Consider the following 27,407-nt stretch of genomic DNA (forward strand, 5'->3'; position numbering starts at 1 on the left):
GATTGAAACTGGGAGCCATTTGGTTGTAGGATTCTTGTGATATATCCCCGCAACCACCAAGAAAAAGATCAAAACTTAGTTGGGATAAGGGGGGAAAGGAAACTCTGCTAGGACTTAAAACTGTGTCACTGATCTGCCCTAAATTAATGTCACCTAGTTGGCCTTGAACTCTGCCACCATGGTGGCAAGCAAGCACTAAACCACTGCCAGGTTGTAATTCAGTTCTCCGAGGCAATGACCACACAAAAGACACATCTGTGCAAGGAACAGATCTGTGTGCTCTCCTAGGCCTTCTCTGCCTGTATCTGCTGTGAGAGAGGAGGTCTAAAACCTGCAAGAACCCCAGAGACTGCAGCCTCCATCTCCGCATTGCTGAGAAAAGCCCCACAGGAAACCTGAGCCACAGAGGGAAGAAGGTGTAAGACAGAGCTCAACTTTGCATTGGCAGAAAGGTAAATATAGTCCCTTTGCATCCTATAGAAAGCCACAAAGCAGCTCCGTTGAATTCTGCGTGACCGTAAAGGGGCTTTGGCAGTGATCCATGGGTTCCGCGTCAAGGCCTGCAGAGAGAGTTAAATATTAATGCTCCCCTCTATCAATTGCAAGGGTGTCTGGGCTGCTCATGCATGGAGACTGGCTGAAGCCCTGCTTGGCCTAAACCTGAAAACACCTTGGTTTCAGTAGTTTAAAAGAGGATACTTCTCTGCTCCTTCTTACAAATGAGCAAACACTGCTTGGACTGTGCTCTCTACAGGGTGCTGCAAGCAGCATATTGATATGCAAAGCAGCAGGTCACCTAACCAGCCTTGGCAAGTGTATTGTACCAGAGCATTTGTTTTCTTTCTTTCCTTTTTTTCTTTTTTCTTCCCTTTTAAACGGAAATGCAGTAATATCTGATGGGACTGCAGCAGTTCCAGAATTAACCAGCCCTCCTCGCCGCAATCATGTTTACCAACACCATAAAGGTGGTGGCAGCAGTAGCTCGCGCAACAGCCTGGGTGAACAGGCAGGGAGAGGGAGGGGGGAGGAAGAGGAGGGAGCTCATTCTGATTTTCTCAAGGCCCAGCTGGCCCAGACTGTCAGGCTCTGCCATTGGCACAACAGGGAGAAGGTTAATGCAATGAGCCCGCTGCTTGGCCGAGTATCACGTCTGCCTGCAAAATGCCCTGAATTAAAGCTGGCAGCGAGGGGGAAGGGGACGGTGTGCGCTTCTTTGGCAACGCAGCTACTTTGCGTCGCTGCTCCCAAGGTTATGCTCACCTGCACAGCCAACCTGCCCCAGCCGCTGCGCCTGCATCAGCCAACCTGCCTCACTGCTGCGCGCACCAGTGAGGGAAAGGAAAGGAAACCAGCAGCACGCAGTTGGTGCTGGAAGCTCCTCCACGTGGCACACGCGGCCCCAGAGCAGGTGGCTCCGGGCGCATGGGCTGGCAGAGGGGCTCCTCGCAGGTTGCAGGGCCAGCAGAAGGAGACAGCCGCAGGCTGGAGCCAGCGCTTGGGAGAGGGCCGCATCTCGTGCTGCTGCAGCAGCCGCCCTCCCTGCGGGCAAGCAGCAGAGCTGCTGCATCGCTCAGTGCTCACTTCTGTTGTGCCGGCTAAGAAAAACAATCTCCACAGGTACCTGCATTGAGAGCTGAAAGGAAAAGAGACACTTCCCTCTCTCTGGCAGGGCTGCAGCTGAGGAAGGGGAGGCATTGCCCTGTCAGTGCGTTATTGCACCGAGCTGGGTGTGCTTGACTGATTGTTTGGTGTAGGTTTTCTCATTCCCTTGCTTTATCTTGTCTTTCTCTATGGCACACCTCAGAAAGGCTTCTCTCTTCTCCAGTCCCTTAGAGGTCAGTTTAAAAGACTGCTTGATGTGCAAAATAAATCCCACGCCAGCACTCCTGCATAAACACAGAGCTGCTGAGCTGAAGCCTGATTTGAATGTCCATGTTATGGTTGGGGGGGGGATTGTGTTTGGTTTTTGTTTTCCAAAAATCGGTGTTGTCAAGCGATAAAAACGTGAAAGGGCTGAGATGCTCCAGCGCACAGGAGAGCCGGTGCTGTAGCGCTGAACGCAGCTCGTGCAGAGCATGGCTAGAACCATGAGTGTTGTGTGACGGCTACAGGGTCTTTTCCAGAAAAGCTAGTGGGTTCTCCTGGTGCTAAGGAATGGGTTCCCCTCATGTGCTGCCTCCACAGAGCCAACACCGCTGCCAGGCCAGCCACCCTCTCCCCACGCCAGCGTGGGGCTCATTCATGTCATCTGTGTCAGCAACGCTTCGTTCTCTGTGACGTCCTCCCAGCCCCGTGTGTGACCCCGGCCGCCGGGCACCAGCCTGAAGCTGTGGCACGAGGCCCAAGCGCCCCAGGTGCCTTGGGAGCGCGCAGCCCAGCTCTCCGCTCACGTGGGCACGACAGGCGGTCACGGGAGGCTGCCTCGCTCGGCTCTGCTGGGGCTGCAGTGCCTTTCCAAAAGATGCTGGAAAGCTGAACATCAGAACTTCTTTTCTGCAACACGAAATGGAAATTTTAGTCCAGTGACCTGCCTTTAGGTCCCTGTTTTGTCTCCAGGACTCCTAGCAATATTGTGAGTGGCTCCAGGTCAGGTGGGTTGACGAGGGACTATTTTGGGGAACTGAGCAGATGCTCTCTCAGTAAAAACAAAAGTTCTCCATGGTCCTTTGTTTTCCAGTCTGCTCTTTTAATTACTTTTTCTAATATTTTGTTCATGATTCTGTAGATTTTTATGTAAATGGGTTCTGAAGATTCATCTGATTGTCCTTTGCATTTGTTTTGTCATTCTTCAATGAAAAGGGAGAGTGAAAAGCCCAACACAGCGTAAAAAGCTGAGAAAAGCTCATACGCTGGAATAGTTGGGATGCAGAGCAGAGTGCTCTCAATGCGGATCATGTCCTGGCCTGCAAACCATAACCTTTTGCTCACCAGATTAGAAAGCAAGTAGAGGAAAAAGGCATTTGAAGTCTGAACACATAGACTGCAATATAATTAAGGTCTGTCTTCAAACACTGCATAATATGTTTCTCTATCAGCTACCGCTGCAGGTTACAGAAAAACAACAGCCATTCATATCCAAAAGCACGGCACTTTGTGTCAGCTCAGACTAGTCAACACTGAAGCTTCTAAGGCAACCTGCAAAATTAAGAAAACAAAGACACAAGGCGACAGACAAGGCAGGCCTGTGTGGGGCTCAAGCCACATGGGAGCATGGAAAAAACAGCTTTGATGACAGGTACTGTACCCTAATCTTAACTCTGCACCACGGGGTTGCAAGACTCCAGATTAGGACGCCCTGTGGACACCTCCATGTCCCTCTCCACTGTCAAAATGGCCAAAAAGGTGCACGAGTTTCTAGGAAGGAAATGGGGACCAAGCCAGAAAATGCTTTCATGGCCATGACAGAAAGCCCCAGGCTACTCATCTGGAGAGCAACGAGGCTTGGCTGTTTCCCTGCTGAAGGAGGATAGTGAAAGCCGAGGGAGGTTCACAGATGGAGAGGAAGAAGCACAGGAAATTTTATTACATGAGGAAGTATTGAAAAGACGTGACTCTTCAGAGATGAGTAGGAAGACGTATAAGAATGCTGTATAAAATAACAAATGTTTCTGAAGAAGCGAAAGTAAACTGTCGTTTAGTCACACAAGGAAAAGAGATATTCAGTGAGAGAAAAAGGCCGCAATTTTGAAATTAATACAGGCACCTGCACCAGGAAACAGTGGAAGCCAATGCTAAATGACAATTCTGGGCTGCAAAGGATGGGAAGTACATGTGTGCGTGTATGTATAGACATACGTGAGTGTGTGTGTGCATATGTCTATACATACAACCACGCACATTTAAATATATATATATATACACATGCATATATATCAGAAATATCCAGAACTTGACAAGGGCTTAAAATCAGTGCCAGCTCCAAAGCCTGGGAAGGAACATGAGCAGAACTGTGTCAGCTCCTGGCACTGCAGCAGTCGTGGGAGCAGATGGTCCCGCTCCTGCCTGCTGTAACAGCATTCAGGTGTCCCAATGACACAGCAGAAACTGACCCCTGCTACTAGGGCAGCAAGGTGCTCAGGGCAACTTCATGCTCCTGTGAATAAATAATAAAACGATAACCTCCTGCTCTCATTCCAAAACTCCTCCACACATGACTCCCACAAAACGCAGAGTGGAAAGGTGTGACTTGCCTTAGGGAAACGGTGCTAGAGCCAGATGTGGAGCCTGGGTGTCCTGACTTTCCATGTGCTGCTGTATTCCCTGGCATTTCCAGGAACATCAGGAATTCCCACAGCAAAGCAAATGCTTGTGCCCGGGACTGCTGGTGAGGTTCCCACTGAGGTTGCAACATCCGGGCAGATGTTACAAGCCAACTTTCATAGGCTGAGCCGGAAACACCCCCCTGGCACCCAGTGCAGAAGGAAGGGGGTGTGTGGAGGGAGGGGAGAAGAACAAACAAAAAAGCTAAAAAGCTCTTGGACTTGGACAGCCTGATCAAGAATCACAGCATCACAAAGCAGTTGAGGTTGGAAGGGACCTCTAGAGATCATCTAGTCCAACCCTGCTGCTCAAGCAGAGACACATGGCACAGGGTCATTTCGAAAGGATGAAGAGAGAGATTTAAAACCTATTCAGCAAAAGCCTTTATCCCAAGAGAGCGTTAAACACACCTCAAAACACAGAAGAGAGGCACATTAAAACTTAATGAAATAGTCCTGCTATATTTGACCAAAAATATTATACCAGCCCAACCCTGAACCCCACACCTCACTTCATGCCTGGCATTTTTTTGCTAGCTCATTCTCACCAATCTCCCTCCATGGAGACTGCTTTCACCCCATGTACTCAAGAGTCTCATTGCAGGCAAAGTCCAGCCATCCTCTAAAGAGCTCAGTGGAAAAGTAACTGTCTTCCAGTAATGAAGGCCCAGAGGGGTTAAGAAAGGGCATGTTGCACCTTCCGTCCCATGCCCGGCATTCCCAGCTCGCAGTGACCTTGTCCCCTACCTTCAACCCAGGCATCTTCTCTCAGTTCTTTTGTCACTCCGAGCAGACGGAGACCCCAGGCAGGTCTGGCCGACGCGATCCCTCGTTGCCTCTTCAGGCAAATGCTTCTAGCTGATACCTTCGGGGCTGCATGAACCAAGCTGGACTGACTGCGAGCGGACTGTGCCGTAAGTGAGAAAGTCCAAAGGAGGTTTCAAATTGTTTACTCAGCCCAGTGTGTGTTTAACCAAATACAGGCCTTTCTCCATTGAACCCACCCAGGGACTGATTTAAAGATAATAAATGGGGGATGGGGAGGGAGAAAACTCCCTCACTGCTCCTTTTTTTCCATTAGCTGTTAAAAAATAAAGTCTAATTCCTATATCTGGGGAAAATAAAAAAATGTACTTAACACTTAAGAGCAAAGAAAAGCCATTTTTGCAACTGTTTTATAAGACTCTTTGGAAAATGGTATCTCTAGCAATTTTCATATATTGCACTCTAAATGAGTAACACGTATTTGTTCATTATGCCTCTGTGCCATGCTTCAGGTACCTTATGTACATAAGGAGTAGAAAAGATCACATCCCAGTTCTGGTGAAGATAGTGATATTCTTGAAATCCTGCATAGCAACTTTACACAGTGGCTTGGGGCCGAATGTCAAGGAGGATTCTCCATCCCAAACATTAGAGTGAGTGAAGAGGGCTTTTAAAATTCTGGAATTTTCTTCTGAAAGAACACAGTTGCTGACTAAGGACAGGAGCAGAAGCAAGCAAGTGGTTACAGAATTCTAATGAAGACAACTATATTTCCACAAGCTGTAGGAAAAAAAATAAAATGATTCGTGCTAATTTAGTTTGGATTCCCCTCCTCGAAAAACAAACAAACAAACAGAACAACCCCAATAGTTTCTCCTTTCTTTGGCCTGCTTTTCTATAAGTATTTCCAGGAACAAATCTGGGAGGCACATGCTGAAACCTGGGGGGTTGTCACTGGTGCTGGCAAAAAGCCCTGCTAGAAATCCAGTGTGCCGTATTCTACTGTATGTCACAGAATATTGGAAACTACAGCACATGTTGTACCAGAGCGAAAGATTTGAAACACCTGGGAATTTTACTTGGGTAAAGCACCAGTGTACTGGATGCACACGAGAGCTGACTGAGAGACAGGGATCCTTTCTGGTGGGGTCAGGGACCTGCTGCTGCAAAGGACCATTGCTTTTCACAGTGATGTATCTTTTTTCTAAAAGGACAAATCTCACCTCCTGCTTATCCCTATCCAGCTAAAAAACAGTCATTAAGGTATGTATTTATTAATATATTCCTTCCCACCTGTCTCTGTGATCTCATCCTCCTCAACTCTCATCCATTCTCTGTTAACCCACTCTGCACCGCCAAATCCACCAGGAGCTCTCTAGAGCAGCTCCACTGCTCATCTGCCAGCATATCATCTAGTGCCTGTTTATCTGAACCCCCTTTTGTAGCCTTTTATCATTATATGACACAATAAAACAATATTTTGCTACCCAAGAGCTTTGCAGTAAAACCAGGATTTTTAAATAACCTGTACAGTTTTGTAGAATGGCTATTATGAAATATGTCCTTGTCATTTTTCTGGGGCCATTCAGCAGCAGATGTCAGACAGGTTAATTATTATCATTTATTTGTGCAGGAAAGGTCATTAGAGTTGTCTGCACTAGAGAGCACACATGCCTTTTAGGCAAAAAGCAGATGCTGCATGGATAGAGGCTGCAGAAGCCACCTGCTCACTGCACCTTGCTGTGATTCTGCTGCCTTCAGGCTGGAAAAAACACTTCTATCAGTCAGTAAAAAGAATTAGTCTCTTCAACCTGCTCTGCCCTTCCCTCTCTGATGCAACTGGCAAGGAGGGAGCTAATTTTGGACAGTCATTAAAGTTTGTGATCTGACCTTTTTGTTTAGTCGGGGTAGGACGGCCCACCAAGCCCACGCCAGCCACTGCAGAACAAGCCAGAGGAAATGAGGAGAGTGTCAGACAGCAAGATAAAAATCCTGAGCTTAGTCCTAACCTCCAAAGCTACCAGACCTTCTTGTTCTTTAATAAATCTTTAACCCAACGCCAGCAGTGCCTTTCCACTTCGTAAATGTTAACTTTCAGGTCAATGGGAGCAGCGATATGCATAGGTTATTCACATACTTCATAGGTTATTCACATTTTACTTCATGCCTCTCCTCTTATTCAAAAGAAGCAACTGTGAGCTTTCAGTGGCACTGACTCTGGTTTAGTTGATCTACTCAAGAAAGAGCTTGTAGTAGACATCTTTCTGAAGGAAGTCTGTGGCGATGTAGTGAGTAGGAATTTGTCCATACAGTTTTAGTAGGTAAGGAACTAGATTTTCTGTGCTAAGCCCAAGGGGCACAACAAGCTTTATCTCACTGATGTAAAGCTGAAGTAGGAAGAAGAAAGCACATATGTTTGCAGCAGAAATAGGCTAAGAAGCCAGGCTGCCGAAGTTAGATTTTACGGTCTCTTTGGAGAGCATAGAGACCTCTGATCATCTAAGCCAACCTCTTCTGTAAACACCCAGGAGGACTTCTCAAGGCTGTGTTAGAGCACATCCTCCAAAAGTACCTGAAAAACTCTGAATAGTGATAAAGCTTTTGCTTTCTTCCCTAAACTTTCCACTGTCATCACCTTCATTGTTAGGAAACTACATCTTATTTCAATATCTTATTTCAGTATTAATATATTAGGAAAAACATCTTTGTAGCTGATTAGGCACTTGAAATTAAAGAGGATTGGCACCATTTTTGTTCTCCTTCCTCTCTTCCACCTTACATCTATCCAGTATTTTTTTTCCAGAGACACCATGTTCATGTGAAGCCCTAACACACAGAGCTGTAGCCCAGCAGACCCTCAGAAAAGCTTCACCTCTGAACACCTGCTGATAACTTGGCAGCTAGTGGCAGGTTCATCAATAACGCTAATGGCTTTATGTCAAAGAGAACTAGTGCACTAAGCCACAGCTATGTGCAGCCCTGTAAAGGAATCGAGGTAAGCAGCATCCAAATAAGAAAAGCCTGGCAGGAACAGGCCTTCTAATGGGAAGAGCTGGGTAAGAAAAGAAGAGGAAAGGGAAGGATAAAGCTCCTTTTGCTGAAAAAAAAATGCAGCTTTTCCTACAATAAAGTCTATCACCTCCTTACCAACTGAGAAATGATGATTCAAGCACTGACTTCACTGTATCTACCTGAATAATCTATTGACTGCTGATTAAGAAACAGCAGTTTATATCTCATTTGTGATAAATGCAGCATACTGAAACTGCCTTTGCAAATATTATCACTGAACCCTTGCATTAGAGTTGCTCTAAGGGATGGGTTTTACACCCCGAAAGCCACTAGGCCCTTTGCACAAGACTGCTGCAAGAAAGTTGTTACTAAAACAAAAATGTATCCTCAAGAACTTCAGTACTCACTGGCTGCATATTTTTCTGTTGGGGGCATTTTGGGGCAGGGACCCATATTACAGGCCCCTTATCATTCTTCTGACTGTGCCCACAGCCATCAAAGTGGTCATAAATCCAGAACAGTGACATGAGGCCTTCTGAGAGAGGGCAGGATTGCTGTTCATGTGCTGTGCATTTGCCCTGCGTGGGCAAGGGAAACCGAGCACATCTTGGAGGTTTGTGCCTGAACCACCTCCACTGACAGCTCCGGCTGTGAGGACATGAAGTATGCAGCAGCTGGGTGCATATTCCAGCTGAGGAAATAGAGGGGAGGTCCAGCTTAATGGAAATGAGTGAAAAGGTTTTTTTTTGGGGGGGGGGGGTGAGGCAGAGAAGGAAGGAGAGGAAGAATGAGGGAGATAAGAGGGAGGGAGGAAGAGACAGAGGGAGACACAAAGAGAAATGGGGAAAGAGAAACAGAGTAGAGAGAGACAGAGAGAAGAACAGAGAGAAAGAGAGAAAAATAGATAAAACGGAAACAGTGAGAGAGAAATAAATGGCAAGAAACAGTGAGAGACAGAAACAGCCAGAGAAAGTGAGAGGAAGACAGAGATGAACAGAGAGAAAAAGAGGAGAGAAAAGGCAGCCCAGAAGGAGGAGGGGGATATGTAAAGAGTGGGGACACCCACGGTCATAGGAAGAGACACAAGGAGGAGGGACAGGAAAGGGGACAGTAACTGGGGACAAAGGGAGACAGGAATGCACTGACACTGGGCACACAGAGACATCCCAAAGGATGTGAGAAAAAGGATGGGAGACAAAAAGGAAGAGGGGAGAAGAGAAAAGAGAGCTGGAACATGTAGTGAAGTGTGACACAGAGACAGTAGCTGGTAGCCCAGCCCCAACCTGCAGCTCAAGCATGTTCCTGGCAGCTGAATTAGAGAGCAATTAAACGGCCTCTGGATGCTCCTATTTAAAATAAAAATAATAATGAAGAAAAGGAATGGGGGAAAACCTAGCACTTCCTTTAAAAATAAATACAATGTCACCAGAATGCAGGACTCAACTGTTAATTTCTTATTCTAAGAAGAAACATCATACATAATTGTGGGAACTTGCTGAGATCTAAACAAATAAAGTCCTTTATCTGCATTGGAGACCTGCTTATACTAAAATATCTAAGATGCTGGACTCCTAACACTACTGTATTAACACAGGTATGAGAAAAGCACTTCAAAAGACACACAATTATATGGGAAATAGACAAATACAGCTTTATTAGTGCCAATATAAAATAGTTGCTTAAAGGTTTTGAAATAGGTGTAAGGCAGAAACATGGAAAGACGAGGCAGTGAGTATGGGGCAAATGTTGGGGCCGGGCCTCTTTAACATATTTATTGATGATGTGGATGAGGGGATTGAGGGCACCCTCAGCAAATTTGCAGATGATAAGCTGAGAGGAAGAGTTGATCTGCCTGGGGGTAGGAAGGCTCTATAGAGGGATCTGGACAGGCTGGACCAATGGGCTGAGGACAACTGTTCAACAAGGCCAAGTGGCGGGTCCTGCACTTGCGTCGCAACAACCCCCTGCAGTGCTGCAGGCCTGGGGCAGAGGGGCTGGAGAGCTGTATGGCAGGAAGGGATCTGGGGATGCTGGTGGACAGGCAGCTGAACACGAGTCAGCAGGGTGCCCAGCTGGCCAAGAAGGCCAAGGGCCTCCTGGCTTGTATCAGTTGTATCAGGAACAGTGTAGCCAGCAGGACCAGGGAAGTGATAGTATCCCTATGCTCGGCACTGGTGAGGCCACACCTCGAATACTGCATTCAGTTTTGGGCCCCTCACTACAAGAAGGACATGGAGGTGCTGGAGCGTGTCCAGAGAAGGGCAGCGAAGCTGGTGAAGGGGCTGGAGCACAGACCTTACGAGGAGTGTCTGAGGGAGCTGCGGTTATTTAGTCTGGAGAAGGAGGCTCAGGGGAGACCTCATTGCTCTCTACAACTACCTGAAAGGAGGTTGCAGTGAGGTGGGGGTCGGTCTCTCCTCCAGAATAGCTACTGATAGGACAAGAGGAAATGGTCTCAAGTTGTGCTGCAGAGGTTCAGGTTAGACATTATTAAGAGGAATTTTTACACAGAAAGAGTAGTGAAGCACTGGAACAGGCTCCCCAGGGAAGTGGTGGGGTTCCCATCCCTGGGAGAGTTCAGGAAACATGCAGATGAGGCACTCAGCGACATGGTTTAGCAGGCAGGGCACTGCAGGATTTACAGTTGGACTCGATGATCCTGAAGGTCTTTTCCAATCATAACGATTCTATGATTAAAATGAAGCAGGCTAACAGTGGCTGGCAGGGCTTACACCAATCCCCATTTGTCTCATTTATTGTTCTCCCTGCCCATTCAGCACAGCTTCCCTCTCCATCACCCCTAGGACAACAGTAGCTGCTATTCCAAGCAAAAGCTGCACCGAGGTATCTAAACAGAGCTAAAACCAAGCGCGTGTGACGGCCACATAGAAGTACCACAAAACAGAGTTACTGTGATTATCCTAATGCTAAGCACGGAACAAAGAATCAAGAAACTTCATGATTTTAGCTAAACAAAACGCAAAATTTAATTTAAAATTTAAATTTAAATTGGTCCTGCAGGAGTGCTACAAGAAAAGCAGGTAAAAAAACACGGGGTAAAAATGCATGGTTTTTTTACATAGTAATTTAGTCTGGACGGCAAATGCAAAAATGCTGTAGTCATGATCTGCAGTCATTTTTCAGGGCTACTGATGGAGAAAAGTGCAGAAATTTAGCCTTTAACTATTAGAAATATAACTGTATGACAAATATTTACTTGATTTCAGTGCATTAAAACGAACTGTATTGAAGTTGAAAGAGTTTATGTCAGGACAGACTAAATACAAAAAGAGCTTGGAATACCTTCTGTCCTCAATTTCTTCAAGTTAAATGACGAAGACTAAAATAAAAAAAATGCAGAGTCTTTAATTCAAAGTGTGTTGAAAGCACTGTAATTTGACAGACAGATACTTCCCTGGAGGCATAATTCTGATGTATCCTTCACTTTGCAGATGGAAACAGTGAGACTGACCCGTGAAGTCACTTGTCAGGCCAAGCAGTGAGTCCATTCAGTAGGGGATGGAAATGGCTCGCAGGTGAACGAAGGCAGATGGAATTAGCTGAGCCTAGAGCAGGAGCCAGGGCCTTGAACAAGCTCCTCTCTCCATCTGCTAACACTGACCTACTGCTGGCTCACGTACTCTGCTTTTCCTTAGTTCTTGTTCCCTTTATCTTCTTTCCTTCCTATCATAACAGTATATCAATTTTAATTTGTCCCCAGATCCTGACTGCCATTAGCTTCCATCCCACTGATGCACTGGACCTCTGCAGTCTCTCTTGTTCCTGGAATGTAAATTCCCCTTCCTAAGACTTGTCACATTAAGACTCAGTCCCTTTGTGGAGCCTCAGGAGTGAAGGGCACAAATATAGACTAAATCCTGCCTAAGGCCCAGGCTACCTCTTACCACACTGCACAATGCTCCTTTCTGATTCACCGAAGAAAACTACTTTGGAAAGCTGCTTCCACCAAGTCACAGGCTTGTGTTACACTACGCAGTGCAGCATCTTACCATAAATGGGTGCTCCTGGCTCTCTGTACTCTGCAACACTTGCAAGTCTCTAAAGAAGCCACAGCGTGAATGAGACAATAGCTGTTACTTATTTTTTCCTTTCCTGCAGCTCCTTGGTAACACACGGGAGCCCAGATCTAATTACCCTAAAATAATATCTGACCTTGGGAAAATAATTTCAGCTTTCACTGCCAAAGGAGCAGAGAGGGACACTGGTGCCGTCCTGAGCAGCATAACTCAGGCATTCATTAACTGGCATGAATAGTTCAAAACCTTATTTCCCCTGTTCGAAAGCAAGTACAAACTAACATCCTATTTCATAGAGCCATTTAAAAATGTACTGCACCAATGTTTGCAAATGCTCTGAAAGTCTTTGGGAAATAGCCTGAAGAAAGGCAAAATATTCATATTTTTATTTTTAATAAGTTTGACTAGGGCACCTAGCTGTCATTTTTTTGTGCCTGATTAGTGGCAATGGACAGTTTCCCATTTAATTCCAGGCAGCGGCTAGAGAAGAGCTGCAGGCAGATGTAATCTGGAGACTGCAGAACTCAGCTCAATGCCACTTTTCACAGCAGCATTTACTTTCCTCTACTCCCATTTATTATTAATCTGTATTTGTATCTCTCGCCCGCAGTTAGCCTCTGCCAGAGGTTTTAACCATTAGAGGTAACTAGGAGGAAGGAAAGGGAAGGAAGTGGAAAGAAGAAACTGCCAGGAACTGAGCTTTTACTCCTCGTTACAGTGCTGGGGAGGTGAGAAATTATACAGAGCCTGGGATATGAAGCAAGCCAACATCTGGCAGAGCAGGGCAGAGCAGCAGGCCTCTTTGTCAGGTCGGCTACATCTTTAGCACTAGATGTGTGAAGGAAACTGCTTTATCACAGTTCTTTCTTTCTAAGCAAGCTTGCTTGGTTCCTGCACTTGGCAGAGCTTTACATCCCTTCTAAATTTTCACCCATTTAAAAATGGATTGTCTTGTATTCATGTTCTCTGAATCCACTAATCCCTTGGTTTCAGTAAGATCACTGAGTTCACATTGAGTTTCACAGTATAAAAATATAATTTTCCCTGTCAACTTTCAATGCATTGTCTTTTAACTTGACATAAGTACAAGGAGTTTCAATTATGAAAAGAGAAATGGGAGTACCTGACTGATTTTCTCTGCTTCTCCAAAGTAAATAATTTTAATCAGAGAAGCGGAATTAATACCACTTGTTTTCCACCCATAACTTTTGGGCTTCAAATCTTTTTCATATCTTGCATATTTCTCTTCTAAACAATTTGTTCCAGGTGGGACAACACCAAGCATTTAATAGTGGCATTCTGTTTTTTCCAAACTATTCCTTATCCATCTTTACATTTTGCTCACTTGTTTTTCCTTCACTTCACTGTAAATGAGAAGCCCACTCAGTATCATCTTTCTGCTGCAGGTAAGATTAACGTAATTCACTGCAAAGATCATTCATAAATCCTCCAAAATTGAGAAGAAGACATCAAATCTGTGTGTTATGCACGATAACATTTCCTCCAGCAGTGTGGGAGGCAGTGAATTTATTGCACACATCCCTCAAAAGTTCCCATATATCCAGAAGGCCTGCAAATCTAAGAATGAGTGTAGATCTCAAATTAGATTTTGCAAATTCTTCCCCAGGTCTTTTCCAGCAGAAGCAGCTCCAGCAGCTGACCTGGCCAAAGTGTGACTTCATTTTATTCTGCCTAACACAAACATTATTGTCTTTGGGCTTCCAACGGGAATGTTGGAAACACAGAAAATCCATCTTCCACTAATTCTCAATGTTCAGTCATAACGAAGGCTCTTCAACGCTCCTCCTCCACCTCTTCCTTTCTGCAAAGCCAGGAATCTAAAGATGGAAAAGATTTCATGTCAGAATCACCGTGAGCTCCCTCCAGCCCTCATTAGTGTGCTTGTTACAAAGCCAACTGCAGCCATGCCTCCTCTTCCATGGGGGCTCCTCAGTCAGGACTGAAGAAACGCTTCAGCCTTTTCCTAGAGTAGCATCATCTGTTAAACGGGATATAAAACTGGAGCCTGGATCCTTTCTGCTTCAGAGCTCCCTAAGGCTTTTGAGAAGGCTTGCAATGAAAGCCTTAATTTCTTGGGCAAATTCTGCCCTAATTCCCCGTTTCTCCCAATTTTAATTGCATGCAGAATTTCTCTTCCCCTTACTTTTAAAACTATAAAATAGTGTTGCTATATCTGCTGTTGAGACTCAACTTCTCCTACCCTAAGACAGCAGCCCTTCACTGGTGGCTGAAAGGCTAGTTCGTGAAAAATTTTAAGAAAATTACCAGAAGAGGAAAAGCTGCAAACAATGCAAGGGATTATCACTTCTGGCTTTGCAGCATATGTGCAGGCACAGCTTACCTTGTGACAGCCACTGCTTACAGTAAGAATCTACTCCACAAGCCTCTCTGGCTTCATGGTATTTCAAATAGATTTGCAATGCAGTGCACACAAATTCCATAAAAGACAGAGATTGAATGATTTCTAATACTGTATTAGAGGGCTGTCTTACTGGTCTTACTGGCAGCATAAAACAATGTGATTACAGTCTAAAAGTAATGTTTATATGTCTAACTACACACAAACAGAAATGACAGAATGAGTAAACACATCCCCAAAGCAATTCCATGTTCTTATAGCAAATACAGTAGTGTACTAAGGAGGAAGACGCCAGCCAAGAGCTACAGATCAACCTATTGCCCAAAGAATGTGGGCAGATATGGCTAGCATGGAAAGAGAATATAATTTATGATGCTAAGCAGACTGCTCAGGTCAAACACTTGACTGGCAAATGAAAAAAGCTGAAGAGCTTACCCAAAATGAAAGTATAATGAAGAAACATAGTTTTTATATTAAAGATTAAATTAAAAGCTAAAAACAAACAAACAAACAACAACAACGAAAAATTAAAGAGGATGGGGCCAGACTCTTTTCAGCGGTGCCCAGCGATAGGATGAGAAGCAATGGGCACAAACTGAAACAGGAAGTTCCATCTGAAACTAAGGAAAAACCTCTTTACTGTGAGGGTGACTGAGCACTACAACAGGTCACCCAGAGTGATTGTGGAGTCTCCATCCTTGGAGATATTTAAAAGTTGTGTGGACAGGGTCCTGGTCAATATGCTCTAGGTTATATTGTTTGGCAAGGGGCAGGGGGAAACTAGATGATCTCGAAAGGTCCCTTCTAAACTCAACTGCTCTCCAATTCTGTACTTTAAATTTTGTAAAGGCTTTCAGGCTCCAGACTCAAACAGATATACAATGCATTCATCAAAGAATTATTTTGTTCAACTCTAAAATGCAATCATCCCTAGGGAAAAGCTAGGCAATTTTGCACAACAGTTTGTCTAAATAAAATTGCCTTGCAAATTCAGAAGAGAAAAATGTAATTACTATAACTCAAAAGTAGTGAGATAGTATAAAAAAATCTCCTTTAGCACTTTTATATTAAAGGCACTAATTAAGATAAATTATTATTTATGTTAGATCTGACTGATAGCATAACTGCAAGTAATTTGGAGCTTACCCTTCCCTTCATCCTGAAGAACTCTATAATAAAAATGACTCAAAACATGGCGAAAGTGACCCATTGTAGAATACTCAGAAACACATTTATAAAATCTATATTAAATAAAAATTTTTTAATAATAACATTAAGAGGTTATACTGAAATTTTCAGTTCCCATTTGGATTTTGTAACTTTAAATGTAACTATTCACTATTCAAGATCCATTTCAAGCTTTCAAGCTGCTGATAGTGAAGCAGATCAAAGAAGTCATAAGCAGGCTGTAATCTTTGGCACATGGCTCTAAAGAATATGATCTCTAGTTAGTCACTAAAAGCGATTAAAAAAATAAAAATTGTGCACCATGAATCAAAGATAGTCAGCACACCAGCAGATTTCTGCATTAAACTATTATCACCGTGAAAGCGAGACTTCCTTCTACTAGAATGTGGAGATGGGATGGGTGAGAAAAAGGCATCTTGCATAATTGAAATGGGAAAGGCAAATTTATTTTTAAATGGCAGAAAAAAATCCTCATGAAAAGTAAGCATTATGTAACCCCCAATTCATTTTTTTTCCCACTCTCCCTAAGGCACTTTCAGCACAGCTATATTTAGTTATACTTTTGATTGTATTTCAGAGATGCTATTCACTGTAATTTGCAAGCACCTTGCAGTTATGCTGAGCTGAACCTGACCATCCTCTGCAGGGCAGACTGTAGATGAGAAAACGAGGGACAAAAAGTTGCAGTGATCTGTCCAAACCAAGAGAGTCACTTTGCTAGTTCTTCACCAAAAAAGAAACCAGGTAATTCAACCATCCAGCAATGAATTATAGCTGGTATCATTCTGCCAGTCTCTATTTTACAAAAAATTACTTGCAGAAAATATAAAATGCCATGTCCAGATGTGAAAACAGCCTTTTGATTCACTTTCAAGGGAGCATCTCTGGCCTAACTCTGCAGCTGATCAGACTGAAGCTAAGAGATAGAGAGAGAGAGAGAGAGAGAGAAAGAGAGAAAGAGAGAGAGAGAGAGGCTATTTTCCTTTTTTATCTCAGATGTGCAACCTCTCTATATTAGTATGTTCATTCATTTTGCTGCCAAACACAACTTCAGTGACAAAAGTCAGCCATTTTTCTGTCCATACAAAGCAGCTGTGCTTCCACAGATTTAAAAAGTCAACTACAAGCATGAAATAGCATTTAAGTCACACAAAGCTCATATTTTAAACAAAACTATCACTAGGTAGCATTACACCGGGAGAACCAAAATAAAAAAGAAGGAAAACATAACACACCTGATTGCCATCTCTCAAAAAGTATCTCTTCTCTATGACCTGGGAAAAAAACAATTAGAGAATGATCTTAGCAGGAACATCACATTCCTAAGCTTGGACTCCAGTGATCACTTCACACACAAGCACTGAAAATCATGGCTAAATGGCAGGGGGGAGAAGGATCTGAATCCAAGGCTTCTGCTCCAGGTCTCCAGCGCCCTAAGCACTGGGCTATTACATGTTAAAGGAGTTGACATCTCCAGCATTCTTACTAAAGCAGAGTGTTATCCTCAATTTCTACGGTCTTAATGTAACTAGCCCCCTTTAGTAATGGAGATAATGTTTAGGGTGTCTCTTACTGCAGAGTCAATGTTATTTTCACCCCTCTATGCAGACAAGGGGGGTTCTGAGCACCACCAAAAGCTCCTTCTTCAGGCATTCTGCAAGCACTTTTAGCAATTTCAGTGGTTCTGAGGATCCATGGGTAGCCCGACTTGCTCTCGAGAAACAACCCACCCACTCCCTGTGCAGAAGGATGCCTGTGGAGGCACTTCTGTCAAAGAATCAGAATTAATTTGCATCACTTTGCACAATCTGCTCCCTCCTCCAAAGGAGATTTCTGATAAATTTCCTCTTTTCTAAAGCATGACCTGTTAGACCTATTACAGGAATGTGATCTGCTTCACAATGGTCACTTTCCCCAGTGGATACAAAGCAGCTTAAACCACAGCATTCCTTCTGTCACTTCCACAGTAGGCCTACATAGACTCTCTTTTGCAGGAGGGAGAGTGACACATTTTCATTCCTGAGGTTTGTTTTAGTTAGGAACAACAGTGCTAACCACAGCTTTAGCACGCATCACACTACTACCTTAGCGCACTGCAAATCCTCTAGCCTGCCAAAGGATTCCAAAAAGTGCATGCAGTGTCTTCACACATTCATGAGTTCTTTTTTCACTGTTCTACATGGATCAAAAATGAGATTTCCAAGAGTAATCTTTGCCCTCCTCATACCTGCCTTGAACCAGCTCATAAAGTGGAAAGTGAAAGGAATAGGTAACTCTTCTTTTCCATGCCCAAAACACAGACAGGGTTCAATATATAGAACAGTAAAACGTACCTTAAATGACTTGACTTACCTTATCAAAAAACCTGCTTAGCTTGACAGCATTGGATGAGCCTGCAGCCAGATAACGAGGATTGGTGCAATCCTAGAGCATAGAAAAGACCAGCCAAGCACAAGGAAATCAAAACAAGGGAGCCATTCACAAGAAAACCAATACTTTTCTCTGACACATGCAATCAATTAAAGCAAATATATCATATCTGTTCTAATCTCAGCTTCAAATTCATTTGAGAGAAAAAACACTGATTTGTAAAAGAGGACAAAACTGGTTGGGAAGCAGTAACAAAGTGTCAGTCTTTTAAATTTAGATAAAAAAGAAGATTTTGTTTGGCACAGAGTTTTGAAGGTGGGAGTTTTAAATGAGAAAAAAAAAGAACATCTAAAAAACAGCAGCTAAATGGTTTTAGAGGTATAGCATCAGCTGATACAGATAAAACCCTGGCCAGATACTAAGCCTGACCTACAGAATAAAGCTGATTTTTCTTGAAAGATGAAGAAGTAGCATCTTTCAATACTGTCCTGCATCTCCAGCCTAGCCTGGAGGGTACGCTCTTTGCAGTGGAGTAAAGGCCAGTTCCCTTCCTGTGAAGCAACCTGAAAACTCCAGACTCCTGCCATGGTCCCCACATTTACCTCTGGCCACTAGCTAGCTATGCAGTCAGCTAATGATTTTTACAGGCTGCATGCAAGTTTGTGTGTGCATATAAGCATTCACATACACATGTACACATTATAGAAATAAATAACATGGGGTCTTGAGGTTTCATTCAAATATAATCTGTGTCAGATCTAAGAATAGGTAAGAGAAAAATGAACTCCCAATGATCTACTCTAAATTCACACCAGCTTATCTATCCCCCTACATAACCTTATAATGAAACAGAAACTATTTGACTTAAGACTAATGAAAATGTGCCTAACTCCAGCGCTACTGAGAAATTGTCCCGCAGTCCAATTTTCCTAAAATTAGCCTTTGCCTACTGAAAATCAGAATCATGGTTACACAGAAATGTCATTGGTGGTAAAGATACTAACCAAATTTATCTCTTCAGCATTGAAATCCTCAGCCAGGAAAGCTGTTCTGGTCAAAACTTCATTACGCTTCATTTCTGGGATCTGATCCAGTTTAGTTCCTATTACCAGCAGTGGAATCTGGTTATCAGCAAACTGTTCACGGTCATAGTCACTGTTGAAGAAAACAAATACAATCCTGGATGGACTGATGGCCGTAACAGTAGGTAGAGGGCACTAGATCAGGGAGCTGGCATCTCTGAATATCAAGAGCTTCTACAAATATTTTTAAGGAGAGACAAGGAAATAAATTGTCACTGTGAAACACTATCTGTTTCCACATTACATCAAAGATCGCTGCAATGATACTTTTGAGGTGTCAAGTTACTAATTCTTCCACATTCAAGTAAAGCGAGGCACTGTGAACTGAATTCCAACAGGTCTTGATCCAGACATGAATAATCAGTAAAGATACTCTTTTATAAGAAAAATTATATTGCAATAAAAAATGTAATTGCAAATAAGCGCCAATCATTCCCCTCAACAAATATGCTAACTTGTCTTCCATTTTATCTATAGCAAGACTAACAGAAAGTAATTAACACCAAGAACTTAGTCCAGAAATTGTGACAGACAAGGCATCTGCCACTGACAGAAGTGAAGTTTTCAAAAATTAAAAGTCATGAAGAGTCTTTATGTGGAGAAATTGAAGAAGCTTCCAGCACATGTAATGCAACCCCTCTTTCTTTTCATGCTTCTTAAAAAGCACCAGTGTACTAGCATAAAAAGATAAACAACTGTGATTTTTCCCCTTCAAAATCGACCCATTATTTACCCATTACTGTTCATGTGTGTGATTTATTGATGATGTGAAAACCTCCTTGCTTATCTGATTAACAGCAGCATGAAAATACAGCAGGAAATACTTGACAAAATGGTAGGAAGTCAATTATGAGTATGATCTTTAAGCAGATTCTTTCATATCCTCTCTTCTTTTTCTTCCCTTCTTGTCTGATTTCCTGTAGATTTCGAGTAGTTTAGGGATGAATATTTCCAAAACAGCCTGGAAGCACACGTATGGTTTTCACTCACCCGTTGGTGACTAGAACCCCTGTTGGAGCGACATCCCTGTTGAGGGCTTCCAAAGACCAGCGATACAGATTCTGCGATGACTTCTTGTTGGTCAAATCATGCACTAAAATTATGCCTAAAGTAAAAGAGTAGGCAGCAAGATGCTACTTCATGATACATACTTTTTCCTTTCCTCATGAAAAATGCAGATTCCCAGGCATCTGGGAACTAAGAAAGGGAAATACAACTGGTTGAACTACATTGAATGAGTTAAGGTGAAAATATCAAAATGCAACAGGGTTTTTTGTTTGTTTATTTCAAGCTTCTTATCAAAGACTAAAGAGGGAAAAAAATACCAAAAAAAAGAAGAAAAGAAAATGCATCCTAGGTTTTTATCTTTAACAGGCTGACAAGCATTCCCCCAGTCTGTTCTAATCCTCTAATAATCTAATCCTAATGATACTGAATGGTATTAGCACAGCAGAGCCTTTCACTGTTCTACCTAGCTGGTAAACACATAACTCTTTTCTTGTAGCACAGTCTAAGAAAGAGAAAGGCTGTTTTTTTTTGTTGTTGTTTTGAAAGAATTACAGAGCGGTATTACCTTCCTGCATTTTCAAGAGCTGATGCTCTGTAGAGGTATCCAAAAGGGAAATACGTTCTGATGAACTTTCACAGTCCATCGAATAGCTGGTAGGAACACGAGCTAATATGACTCTGAGTATTTAGGATTAAGCTTCCAGCATTTTTCATTACTATGAGCTTTCAAAATGTAAATCCAGAGATAGGAAAATTGCCAGCCAAACTTTCTAGCTGTACTGTTAACAGACACCCACTTCTGATAACCAGACTTCCTAACTCAATCATCAACTCCTGCTAGCAAATATCTTCTATTTACTCACACCTTCTGCCACCTGTGGAATGCTACCACTTCCTCCAGGCTTTAAACCATCACTTATTCAAAGATAAGATAGCATTATACCTCTTATCCCTATCAGAATTTGTTCTCAGCACACATTTCACAGCCCACAGGTGTAGAAAATTTATTTCATTTAATCCTTCACCTTAGTTCCCAAAGATGCGACCCACTGTACACACTAAAAGCAAATCACATTGCCACAAACACATTCTCCCCTACCCCACATTGCTCTGCACAGAGACTCCTATGAGAGTTCTATGAGAAAATGAGCATCTCCCCAACATATCATAACCATTTCACTCTTTAAGAGCATTTATCTCAATGCTTGCAGAAAAAAAGAGCAATCTGACCTTGTGTCCACACCCAGTACAGAGAGAGAAAACCTGATACAAGTAAGCCTGGGTTACAGCACCAGACTCAGAGGCACTGCTGCATATCTTGTGAGAAATATGCTCCACCTCCAGGCATCTGCTGCCTAAGTAACAGACTCTCTCTCCTATTTCAGTTTTTCCTTGGGCAGGTTCCTCACCTGTTCTACTGGAAAAGCTACACTTGCTGTTAGAAGGGCAGGAAAGACTATTAACATCACGAAGAGCAGGCTGTACCAAGGACTACTGAAGGAAATGTTCCTGCTACATACGTATCTGCAACCTACAGCCTTACTACTAATTCACCGTCCCAGATGATCCCAGAATAACAGAATGGTTGAGGTTGGAAGGGACCTCTAGAGGTCATCTAGTCCAACACCCCTGCTCCAGCAGGGACACCTAGAGCACGTGGCACAGGGTGGCACCCAGGCAGGTTTGGAAGATCTCCAGAGAAGGAGACTCCACAACCTCTCTGGGCAGCCGGTTCCAGGGCTCTATCACTCTCAAAGGAAAGAGGATCTTCCTCATACGGAGACAGAACTTCTGTGTTTCAGCTTGAACCCATTACCCCTTGTCCTGTCATTGGCCACCACAGAGGAGAGCCTGGCCCCATCCTCCCTACATTCTCCCCTCATGTGCTTATACATATTTATTGATCAGATCTCCTATCAGACTTCTCTTCTCTAAGCTAAACAGGCCCAGCTCGCTCAGTCTTTCCCCATACGATAGACGCTCCAGTCCCTTAATCATCTTTGTCGCTCCACGCTGGACCCTCTCTAGAAGCTCCACATCCCTCTTGTACTGGGGAGCCCAGAAATGCACCCAATACTCCAGGTGCGGCCTCACCAGAGCTGAGTAGAGGGGCAGGATCCCCTCCCTTGACCTGCTGGCAACGCTCTTCCTGATGCAGGCCAGGACCTCATTGGCCTTCTTGGCCACAAGGGCACATTGCTGCGTCATGGGTAGTTTGTTGTCAACAAGGACTCCCAAATCCCTCTCTGTGGAGCTGCTTTCCAGCAGGTCAACCCCTAATCTGTCCTGGTGTCTGGGGTTATTCCTGCCCAGGTGCAGGACTCTGCACTTGTCCTACCACGATCTGCAACACAGAGGCAGGCATGGCAAAGCTGATGATCTGGAGCCATACCAAAAATGAACGACACCTAATCTTATCTAATTCTCTAGGTGACCCTGCGTGCGCAGGTGGGGCTGGACTAGATGACCTCTAGAGGTCCCTTCCAACCTTAAGCATTCTATGATTCCTGAACAGTCAGGTCTCCCTGACAGGCTGCACAGATGCTTCTAAAACCAAACATTAACTGCCTTTTCAACTCAAACTTTTCAGATCACTGCAAGCCCAGGAAGGTCAAGTAGTCAGGCAGGAGAAATGCACTCCTTTTCTTGCATCAGGTCAAAGAGAGGCAACTAACTACCAGAGACTACAATTTTTGTATGTGAACTGACTAAGCTATTTTGTGCAATGGTAATAAAATAACCCAATTTTCATAATTTCATCTATTATCAGTCAGAAACAGAAGTTCATAACTTCATTTCCTAATGTGCTGTTCTACACTATTTCCAGCACAAACTGAAATCCTGTGGATTTGGTATCTAAAAAATCATCCACTTCTTACATATAGCAAAGCGGCCTGCTTTGAGGACTCTGTTTTGAGGGCACGATTCAATTCAACCTTATTTAGAGGACTCTTGTTGAACAATATAAACGCAGAGCATGAAAAACTTGCATTTTTTGCTGTGAAAAAAGAAAAAAATAGTTAAATAATCACAGCACACGTTTACTGTATGGGTTAACACATTATTGAAAGGAGCTCAAATGATGATGAATATGAAATGAGAATCAAAATAGAACATCTGGGACTAAATTTTCCTGAAGCAGTCATTATCCCGGCATTCACTTATTTTCAGTGAACTGTCCTTGCATGTCTAATAGACGGTACTGATAGTATTTAGATGATAATATCTAATGAGATATTGCATTTTTATTATGTTTATAATCTCTTATAAGCCATTTCAGTGTTAAAGATAAACTACTTATGACCTACAGCTCAGAACTCAAAAGAAAGCATGTCATCCTTTCAAAGGCATGAAGTCTATTTTTCCACTGACAGCAAGTTGCCATACTCAATTATTAAAAATCACCTGCCAAATTAAGTAAACAGAGGGCAAAATGGTCATCGGATTATTGCAATTTTCTGGGAGATCTGTTCAAACTTGCCAGGGTTGCCATCAAAGGCCATGAAAATGCTTTATGGGCAGTAAACTTTTCAAGGGCCTAGGTTTTGGAACTGAATAGATAAGAAAATATAAATTACGTTAGACATAGAAAAGTGAAACCAGCTCTCCCGCCTACAAATCAAAAACTCTCTGGTATGCCAGACTCAAGGAATGCTGCTCCAAACCAAAGAGTTAGATGGTAGCAGAAAGTAATAAAAACAGATAAACTTCAAGCAAACTTACCGTTCAGCAAGTTATAAAATACTGCTCGTGTGCTTTTTACACTGGTGGCACTACCCACTGAACCTCCAACATCCCACAGCTCAATATAGTAGGTCTTCTCTTCTGGAGTCCCTTCTTTGTAGTCATGAATCTGATGGAAAAGTCAGACCATACATAATCACTGCATCACCTTGCATGAGCTAATCCACACAACACTTAAGTATTTATCTGAAAGCAGTACTATATTTGAATTTGTAGAATTTGTAGAAATTCGTAGATTCTAACATTGACATCATTTCAAATCTCTCAAGCAGATCAGGACTGACTGGACTGAGTCAGGCAGTATCACTGTAGCTCCTCCAAGAGCTGAAGCTTGGTGAATCAGCCGGGAACTTTCTTTCCTCCTAAATATTAGCAAACTTAATGACTCATGGAGTGCTTGGAAATAGTGTGTGGCTAAAGTGGGTGAAAAGATGAGGGTGTGATTTTTTTTGCAGTTCTTAAAACTCATGACAGTACTGCATAGTTGAGAATATTAGGAGGGAGAGACTATACCACATTCAGACTGATCCCTTCTTACTCTTCAAATTCTCTTCTACATCTTGAGTGAATTAATTAATTTTCCTCTCAGGATTTACTGTGTAGTTTTGCTCCAGAGTCAAGTAAGATTGAAATGTTTCTTTCCCAAAATGGTGGAAATATAATTTGGCATTACTTGAAACTCATACACAGTAGGACAGAATCAGTCCCAAGCTACAGTAAAATATTTTAGGAAGAAAGTAGCATACAACAATGAAGCATTTACCACCATCCCACAAGGGCTGTGGGTAGGCCAGAAACTACCAGATGAGGAAACTCACATTCTTCTGTTACGAAGCTCTGCTACAAGTAGACAACAACAGAAGCAATCCCCGTGGTCATGCTCAATATTCTCAAATTAAACAGATGACAAAATATGTTCCCCAACATGTTTAGCTGACAATTCAACTGTGCACTCACTGTTTCTCAAGCAACTTAAATTAAAGTTGTGAAACCTTTGATTTAAGTGGGCTACCAAAAACTTACAAGGCTTTTGTGTCTATGAACAAGAAGAATCATGGCTTCTTTAGATAGCAGTCTTGTAAAGTTGCAATTTGCTCACAAAAAATGCTCAGCATCTATTTGACATGTTTTGCTCTAACAGACTAAAGTTTTTAGGAAAATATAACAGTGAAAGACACTTCCTCCAAGGAAGCAAAGTGATTAAATTCTTGCTCTTTGAACTTTAAGCTTAGTGCTTATCTTACATCCCTTAGAAGAATGAAAATCTGAATCAGCCCTGTTGAGACTTGAGCTTGGAAGAAACAGCCCACCACACTGGAAACAAAGTTGTTCTCTTGTTTGGCTTTTTGTGTACCAAAAGGAGAGGAAATAATAAAAAAAAAAGCCAGGAATATCACCTACTCGGACATCCACTGAGCAGCCCACTGTCCAAGACGGGTTCCCCAGCACCTGGTTTTGGCAAAGGAGGTGAACCAGCGAGGACTTGCCAACACCTGCAAGTGCACGGAGAGCACAACAGCCCATCAAGGCACCTGCCTGGCACAAACACAAGCCCGAGACCGCCGCGCCAGGCGACCGTTAACAGCCAACGGTCACGGCCCATGGGCCACCACGCAGAGCCAGCGAAGGAGAGAGTGGGGGGAGTCCCCACGGCACCCCGCGCATGCGCGCCCGGCAGCGGGTAGGGGCGCGCGCTGGCGGGGGAGGGGCAGGGGCACTCACCGGAGTCGCCCAGCACTAGCACCTTGACCCTGTCCAAGGCGGCCATCTTACCCTGCCTAGCAACAGCCCCGGCAGCACCACCCTCTCCCGGCAACGCCAATCACCACACAGACTCCCTCCGGGCTTCTCCGCCCATTGGCTGCTTGCCGGAGCTACGAAACGCCGCGGCGCTCTATGATTGGCTCTCCCCCCCATCGCTCACCCTGCCCCGGGCGGCGGTTCGCACGGAGTTCCGCGAGGGGTGCCGCGCCGCGCTGCGCGTGCGCTCTGTGACGCCGCAGGCGCGCGCTGCTGTGACGCGCCCTCGCGGAGCCGCCGGAAGCGCCGCCCGAAGAGGGGAGAGCTGGAGCGGCGGCAGGTCAGTGGCGGCGCCATGTCGGCCCAGGCGCCATGTCGGTCCCGGCGCCGCTCCGCCCCGCGCCGCCGCCCCCGGCCCCTCCCCGGGCCCGCGCGGTGCCAGGCGGGTCCGGGCGAGGGCGATGGCGGAGCGGCGAGGGCGAGCCCGCCTTGCCCCTACTCCCCATCCCGGCTCCGGGGCGAGGGGGCCGCTCGTGTCCTCCTTACCGGTCATTCCTTCACCCTCTCCCGTGTTGGGCCGTTGGAGGGCCGGGATGCGGCGGTGCCTCCCGCCGTGCTGCTCCTCAGCGCCTGCCCGGGCCCTGCTTTTCGGCACCAGAGCAGCGGCTGCCTCGCTTGTATGCTCTGTAACGGGTGTTTTCTTCAGGAGGTGCTCCCGAGTGCTGCGAGCCTCCAGTCTTAGAGGAGCCTGCTGCACACTTGGCTGCTTAAAAACTCAACCCGCAAAAGTGGGTAGAGGGCAGGAAGCCCTGCAAGCAATGTAAGAGTGGACTTAGTGTGGACTTTAGAGCTGAGACTAATGTTAATGTATTGTAGAAAGTCTGCACACTTGTAACGTGAAGGGAGCTGCTTGGTTATAGACTCTAGGGAATGGCTAGCACTGAGAGAGACCTGAGGTGCAATGAAATGAGCTGGGTGTACTGGGTCAGCAGCCTGCTGCTGGCGTCGAGTCTGGCCATTGGCAGAGCCCCCACTGTGTAGGGAAGCCACTGAGGTTTCCAGGCCTGCAAAATTGCCTTGTTTTGTCCGTTTCTTTCTTTCTTTTCTCCTCTTTCTCTCTTCTTTCTATTCTCTTGGTTTAGTGAGATTGATGATTCCCTGGAGGGCAGGTGAGCACCTCTCAGTAGCAGTGAGCTATTAAACGGGTTCACTTAGGGTGTCATTTCAAGTGGCTCAGGATAAATGTGGAAGGTCTGCATTATGAAACAGGTATTCAGCATTGCACAGTAATGACACAGTTCCTTGAAACACACGTAACCTAAGCTTTTTTAGCCCTGAAAGGTGAATTCGCTTCTCTACCCCTGCATTGGCTTCCTCTTGTGGCTGCTGGTTCTGTTGTTGATCAGACTTTTCCGTTAGTTGATTCTACTGATTTAAAAGGTCAGAAAACAAACTTAGCTTAAAAAAAATTCTACTATTTTAGTCAATTGTTGGTGTACAGAAGAATCTTCAGAGTATCAGAACTACAGAGCTTTGTGCTTGAGAGAGTAACACTACTCTTCAGCAGCAACAAGGAGTGATGAGAATTCCAGTCTTGCTGTCCATTTCCTTTCAGATACTATTTAAAGCTAACACCACCACAGGATGCCTAAGACTCCTCTAATGGGGAAATTATTTGAAATTAAAGCTAATCACATACCTCTAGTTCCTTAATTTTCTGTTTCTTTATTACCTCCACAGTAGGTACATTAGAGTTATTAGTTTGCTACACCATGATGAGCTATTTTTTCCCAAACATTTTCCTTAATTGTTTCTGTTACCT

The 27,407-nt window shown here is 44.1% G+C and overlaps 1 protein-coding gene across 1 annotated transcript; it reads right to left on the reverse strand.

Moving 5' to 3' along the window:
* Positions 1-13,553: 13,553 nt before the first annotated feature.
* Positions 13,554-25,659, reverse strand: RABL3 (RAB, member of RAS oncogene family like 3). Its single transcript, XM_088535778.1, is given in 9 exon segments — positions 13,554-13,884; positions 13,886-13,911; positions 16,877-16,915; positions 17,994-18,065; positions 19,016-19,166; positions 20,084-20,198; positions 23,825-23,954; positions 25,247-25,338; positions 25,568-25,659. Coding segments are annotated over 9 exon segments (708 nt in total). The 5' UTR covers positions 25,614-25,659; the 3' UTR covers positions 13,554-13,847.
* Positions 25,660-27,407: the final 1,748 nt, after the last annotated feature.

This window comes from Tinamus guttatus, unplaced genomic scaffold, assembly GCF_059628265.1.
Source record: "Tinamus guttatus ecotype Peru unplaced genomic scaffold, ASM5962826v1 Tinamus_guttatus_pri_ptg000646l, whole genome shotgun sequence".
In the NCBI taxonomy this organism is placed as follows: Eukaryota; Metazoa; Chordata; class Aves; order Tinamiformes; family Tinamidae; genus Tinamus; species Tinamus guttatus.